This window comes from Zonotrichia leucophrys, chromosome 1 (assembly GCF_028769735.1).
Source record: "Zonotrichia leucophrys gambelii isolate GWCS_2022_RI chromosome 1, RI_Zleu_2.0, whole genome shotgun sequence".
Taxonomy (NCBI): Eukaryota; Metazoa; Chordata; class Aves; order Passeriformes; family Passerellidae; genus Zonotrichia; species Zonotrichia leucophrys.
The window spans coordinates 111,302,689-111,309,303 of record NC_088169.1 but is presented as its reverse complement, the minus strand read 5'-3'; the positions used below and the strand labels follow the sequence as shown (position 1 = coordinate 111,309,303).

The 6,615-nt window shown below is 39.8% G+C and overlaps 1 protein-coding gene across 1 annotated transcript; it reads left to right on the top strand.

Annotated features, from left to right (window-relative positions):
- The first annotated feature begins 487 nt into the window (after nt 1-487).
- Nucleotides 488-6,380, top strand: LOC135443380 (cell surface glycoprotein CD200 receptor 1-B-like). The gene is made up of 6 exons (XM_064703601.1): nt 488-563; nt 1,288-1,587; nt 2,425-2,673; nt 3,706-3,798; nt 4,571-4,617; nt 5,860-6,380. Exons 1-6 carry the CDS (start codon nt 503-505, stop codon nt 5,992-5,994), a joined length of 885 nt encoding a protein of 294 aa, XP_064559671.1. The 5' UTR covers nt 488-502; the 3' UTR covers nt 5,995-6,380.
- The last annotated feature ends 235 nt before the right edge of the window (nt 6,381-6,615 follow it).

The window sequence follows — 6,615 nt, the reverse complement described above, 5'->3', positions numbered from 1 at the left end:
GATGCCTCTTCAGTTCACCCTGCCTATGAAAGCAAGAAACAAACTCATATGATTTTGATCCCTTACAATAGGAGGGTTGCTCTTTTTGCTCTGCTCCAAAAGGGGAGTTACTCTTCAAGAAATTGATAGCATCCAAAGGCTAGGAATAATTTCTTTGCCAAATAGTTGATGAAGTCTAGATCCTGAGTGGTACCGGAGATCCAGGATTTTAAAAAACTGTTTGCAAACAGTAGCTTGTTTTTTGTTTGCTTTGGAGTTTTGTTTTGTTGGTTTTTTTTTTTTTGGTCTTTTTTATTTTTAAATTTTTTTTTCAACTCTGTTTCCCTATTTTTGCTTTACTTTCTTCACTGGCGCTTGACATGGGGTCTTGTTTAGAACTCCTGCTTTCAAAGGAAATGGGTTTTACTACATGCTCTCTTTGAAAGGATGAACACAACTATTTTTGACTACATGCCATTTTCTTTGCCTTCCTTTTCTGCAGTGCTGATTCCTTCTGATAAAGATGGCTCAGAAATGGGCAGTTTTGGCTGTGCTCCTTTTCTTGCCAATCAATCTGGTTGAAGGTAAGTGAAAAAGATCCAAAACTGCATGTAGCACTGTTTGGTACTCTGTATTTCCAGGACATTGAAAGTTCATAGTACAGCAGAGCAAATTTTGCCTATTGTTTTCTGGGAATGGAAAGAGTAATGTCACCTTGGCTGGCAAAACAATTGAGTGCCTTGCAGAGTGGCACAGAATGAAAAATCTGACAGGAATCCAAAACTGGTCATCTAAAGACACACCTGTTCAGCTGGGACAATGGCAGGAGAGCTATGATTTCTGGAATAAAAGGGATCCACATGTTTCTTACTAAACTTCTGGTCCAAGTGATGTTGGTGCCACAGGTGTGTGTTCCACAGCTATACTGAGTTTTACTGGCACTTGAAGCAAGGCACCTAATTCAGGAGCACAATACATTTTTGAAAGTAGTTTCCTTCCCCTTAAGAATGAATTTTGACCTCCCCATCAATTTTTCAAACCCTATATTAAAGTGATAGAAATTTATTGCCTAAAATGAAGGTGGAGGACTTGCAACTTGTCAGCATCAGTGTCCACAGCAAAAAGGCACCATCTCTGCTGCACTTCCAAACTCCAGGAAGGTGGATCTGGAAGTTGAATACTAATAAATGCCCCAAAGCTGCCAGTACAGTCAGGAAGTATATTTTTAAGGGTGATGAAGGCAAGGGTTTCCTGTACTTTTACAGTGGCTGAAGCACCTTTTTAATGTCTTTTTGTCATCTTATGCAGCTCACAACTGGGTGAGTGCGGAGATTGGCCGTGAAGCTGTGCTGAGTTGCCCCAACATCTCCGAGGTGCCTTTGCTGGTGATTTGGAAGAGGAATTGCACAAGTTGCTTGTCCTACAGAAGGGATCTCAATAAGACAAGCAGCCTGAACTGCAGTGAGAGGATCACATGGAAATATTCACCTGGCAGAGACCCTGCACTTCGTATTTACCCTGTGGACCTCGAGGATGAGGGAATTTACACCTGTGACTTGGTCAATGCCGAAGGGAATTTTCAGTTGCTCTCTTCTCTGATTGTGATAGGTAAGACTGCATCACTAAAATAAAAATGAAATTAGTCTATTTGCAACATAGGCAGGAACAAAAGAATACTAGGAAGCATAATGAATACATCAAATCATCTTTTTTTTATATAGTCAAGTAAATTATATCTAGGTTTCCATGAAAAAAAGGGAAGATTTTTTTTGTTCTGGCTATATTACTTAAGCCATCTCAATGTAACTAAAAATCATAAAAAATTAATTTTTCAACTCTGTAATTGCTATTTTTTGGTCATTGATTTGTTTTGGATTTGGGTTTTGAAGTATTTTTGGTTCTTCCCTGCAGAATCCTGCCTTTCTGATACATGTTTAGGTGTTGTGTGAGGCTTTCCCTGTTTTGCCAAATGCATAATATGAGTTGTTGGACTTCAAGCAGAACAGTTTTGCCCAATTCCTCTTTTATTTCCCTGCTATCAGATTTTTGATTCTTCATATTGAAACTCCTTAATATTCTACCTGAAGCTTCAGCAATTTGCCTTTTCATCAGTGAGGTTGTAAATCTTTGTTGAATCCACCCCTCTCTGTCACCCCATCTCCTGTTAATCTGTCATCACCTTTTGGCAAACAGGAAGAAGCAGCACTTGGGATGCTGCCAGCTAGTTTTTGAGGTGTCCACCTTGGACTTTTTGATGTATTGTTTTTCCTTTAAGATGTGCTAATATTTCAAATTATTTTTAAATCTCACACATTGGTCATACAATGTACAAAATACCACCTGATTTTCAGTTTCTCAGCTGGTGATTTTATACTAAAAAATGGAATAGAAATAAAACATATGAATAGAAATAATGGCTGTGGCTCTTAAAAATTTCTTTTGCAGTGCCTCCTACAGTGACTCTGACCCATGACAAGAGCAGGGTGGCTGTGTGCCAGGCATCTGCAGGAAAGCCAGCTGCTGACATCTCCTGGATCCCTGCAAGCAACCACAGCTCTGAGGAGGAATTCCATCACCCCAACGGAACAGTGACCAGAGTGAGCTACTTTGGCTGGGCCAACAGCTCAATTCCCTCTGTCACCTGCCTGGTCACCCACGCAGCCATGAACCAGACTCTGGTCATGGACCTGAGATGTAAATAATGCTGTTTTGTGATTGCTTTTCATCATGTCTTGGGCTTCTCTCTGCTGTTTTGTGCAGCTGTTCCCACTAAATGCCAGGGCTCTGGAGCTAGGGTAGCATGGTTAAAGGTGAAGTCCTAGTGTTGAGAGATAAATTAATGATTTTGACACCAAATGCTTTGTGGCACTCTATGGAGAAGCTCTCAGTGTGTTTTTCTTTCAATTCCTGTTCTGTTTTACAAGAATTCCTTATTCTGCTTTCAGTGGGTTCACCTTGGCTGGCTGCCAGGTGCTCTCCAAGCTGCTCTATTGCTCCCTCCTCTTCAACAAGACAGGGAGAAAAATACAATGGCCAGCTCATGGGTCAAGCTGAAGACAGGGAGAGATCATTCACCAATTACTGTCACAGGCAAAAGAGACTTGAGGGAAAGTAATTTCTTGCCACTCAAATCAGAAGAGGACAGCGAGAAACAAGAAAGAATTTAAAAGCAACTTCCTCGCAACATTTTGTCCAGCTTTTCCACTGTAGTGATAGCGTGGAGAAAATTTCCTTGGAGCGTGTCTGTCTGTGACTTGCAAGTGTTCCAAAGGTAGTAAAGGCCAAAATTCAGCTTCTCTGTCTGTGCTGAACCTGTTGGAAGGCTATTGCAGTAAGGATTTATAAGAGCAGCTAAAGATGTGCTCATATCACCAAAGTACTCTGCTAGTGGAGGCATGAAGAACAGAAATCAGCATAAACCAGTCATTAATAACAGCATTTTGCAGGGATGGCTGCTCAGTTGTTCAGGGCTAGGAGTACTTGAAGAAAATGAGAATGGAGAGGCAGATGAGTTGAAAATGAAAATGTGTTTGTGCACACAAATGCCTGGGAGTGTGAGGCAGCTTCTTATTGCTGGTTGGCACCCAGACATCTTATCTGTTTCTCTCTGCTTTGTTTGGAAGCAGAGGATTAGCTTTTTCTTCCAGATAAGGTAGGCAGTTATGTCACACATTCATGGATACTGACATCTAGCTCTGTAACCTGCTCTCTTTTCTCATTGCTCAGACACCTCCCATATGCTTCCCTACATCCTGATGGCAGGAGCAGCTGCCATTGCTGTCATTGGTCTGACTTTATGCTTGATTTTCAAGTGCAGAGGTGAGTCTTTTGAATCTGAAATATATTGCAATCCCATTGCTGACCATGTGCAGGTACAAGGACATGCACTTTATTGTTGAGACTGAGGTGGGAGGCAAGGATTGAGGAAAATGTTCATATATGCACATTTTGGAAAAGTCATAATAAAATAAGGGGTAGAAATTTAAAATATGTCTGGAGTTTTGAAAGAGCCACAGGTATTGTGGTATTAATGCATTACAGACATGTCAGAGATTCATTCATGATAAAAGGTCTCTTTCTGAGAATAGGGCAGGCTTTGAGGTTTTAGAATTATTTTGTTTGTTCTGCATTTACTGGCACAGAATTCAGTACTTAATAATGACAGTTCATAAACTAATGACTAAACACAAACTATCCTTGTTTCCATGAGCAGTGATAATTTTTCCCTTGAGCAAGTGTAGGAATAGGCCAAATAGTTTGATATCTTGCAGATAATTGTGTATTGGGCATATTAGATAGCTGATTAGTTTAATTTCTCATTCTAAATGCAAAACACAGCTACTAAGAAGAAAATCAACTCTACCCCAGTAGAAACCAGGGCACCCAGCATGACCAAAAGTTTCAATGAAGGGAAAAATAAAATAAGAGCGTGTTAAAAAGCAGGATGTAAAAAAAACTTAACGTATGAGAGTGACTGTATTTTGAAGAAAGTCTTTCAAGAGCTGGGGGCAGCTAGAGAAGAACCCCAGCTATAATAGCTGTGCACCCTGCACCATCAAACCACTCTAACTTCCTGACATCCTCCTTTCAGCTTGCTGCTTACCAAAACGGGCACGGGGCCCAGCAGAACACTCTACAGTAAGTGGGCTTTGTGTGCGTGTGCTTTGCAGGTTTTGGTGTTTTCTTCACTAAAACTTGGAATTTCTTTGCAATGTGTCTGCTCTGAGAAACCCCCCATCCACCTCTGTGAGCACTTGGAGGGTGGGACAGGGAACACATCATCTGTGAGAATGTCTGGTGTTTGGATGGCCCTATCTTCATTTACAATCAGAGTATTTGAGCAATTGTTTGAGCACTGGATAGAGAAGGGTGTGGTGCATTTCCTGTCTATAAGTTGCATTTACAATGCTGAATTTTATTTCTCCCAAAATGTAATATTTTCATATTTCTGCTTCACAGAGTAGTCTTTACTCAGACGTTTTATTTAAGAATGTGTATTCTTAATGGAAGAAGCTTGCCTGATTAAAGATTGGATAGAACTAGACATGCCTTTTACAATGAGGGGAAAAAGGTCCACTTTGTTTCACTGTATTGGAGATAAACACAGCTATGAAACTTATTTTTATGTGGCAGTTCATATACTTGTAAGCCAGGAAACACCAGGGATAAATCTTCCACCACAACTTTTACTCACTCTCTAATTCCAGTGTGTTGTGATATATATATAACAAAAATGAAAATGTGCTGCTTTTCCACAGGGCTTCTGCCTCACTTAATGCACATGGAAAGACCAATTATTTCCTATTTTGTTTTCTGCTCATGATTTAATTAATGGTCGTGTGCCCTGTTGGTTGCAAACCAGTCAGAGTGCTCTGAAGTTAAAATGATTCATTTCCTGATATGCTCTTTGGTGGCACTCAGGACCATTTCATTGATGAGAGGTGGAGTTGCAGAGATCAAAGGCTTCCAGTGATTTTAGGCGCCTAAATTGGATTGCTTGTGGTCTGTCTGTTTTGTTTTCAGAGAAGCTTGCATTGTTCATTTTCATCTATTTTGCTGTAGATACCAACTTTCAAAATTTGTTTTTGAAAAGACAGTATTAAGAAAAAAACAATATTAAGAAAAAAATTTCAGAGGCTGTCCTGTTGAGGCTTTGTGAAGGCTGTTCTTGCATCTGTCTGCCAGTTCATGTTTCACCCTCTGTGCTCTACCATTTTGCTCAGGGAGCTCAGAGAAATCACTTCACATTTCTTTTGCAACAGTCATGTTACCTACCAGGTATCTTCTGCTCTTTGCTTTTAGTTTGGGATCTATAGGAATGACAGTCCCACAAAATTCTACAATGTAATCCAATGGCACATGTTTTTCTTCCTGTTGCAGGCTAGAGCCTCGAAGTTCCCACCTCCACATGCAAGAAGAGCAGCAGTCAATCCTCCTGACTTTCCAGAGAGCAGCTATGTGAATTACAACCCAAGATCTATTTATGTAAGATTAGGACAGTGTAGGCACAAGTAGCCAGCTCAGCTACTAATGATCCCCAGGTACTCAAACTTGTACTTCAACTCTTAAGCCTCAGGCCTTACCCCCAAAAAACTTTGTCTTTCCTGACCTGACGATGGTGGACAACTTACTTACTTTAGTAAGTTCTTTTCTCTTTCTCTAAATATCAGTACAGCTCTAGAGAAAGTTGGAAATTTTAAATATTGAATTAGGGAAATACCTTAATTTTGTTAGAAAATGGATTCTGATGTAGGTGCTGACTTTCCTCAAAACAATCATGGACATATTTCTGTGCCAGAGTAAAAGACTGCTGGTGAAAATGTAGCACTTTTCTTTCAATTTTTACAACTGGATTCACTGCAAAGTTCCGTGTTGGAGACTTGAAAGTGGCATGGGAGACCTCAAAACACAGAAGGTCAAAGCAATACATCTAACAGAAATGCCCAAATGAGAGAGTTTTAGGTTGTTGTTTTTTGCTTGTTTTGTTTTCTGGTTGCAATGACAGATGATGACCTCATATTTGACATCTTCATATTTTTAACATATTTCTTTTTCAATTAATCTTTCTGTTTGCATTACTAATTGATGGAAAATAAAACCAATTTGATCTTATACTGGATATGGAAATAAGAAACA

Coding starts and splice junctions, on each gene's coding strand:
- LOC135443380 (XM_064703601.1), top strand. CDS start 503: ATGGCTCAGAAATGGGCAGTTTTGGCTGTGCTCCTTTTCTTGCCAATC. Junction 564..1,287: donor GCCAATCAATCTGGTTGAAG/GTAAGTGAAAAA, acceptor CATCTTATGCAG/CTCACAACTGGGTGAGTGCG. Junction 3,799..4,570: donor CTTGATTTTCAAGTGCAGAG/GTGAGTCTTTTG, acceptor TCCTCCTTTCAG/CTTGCTGCTTACCAAAACGG.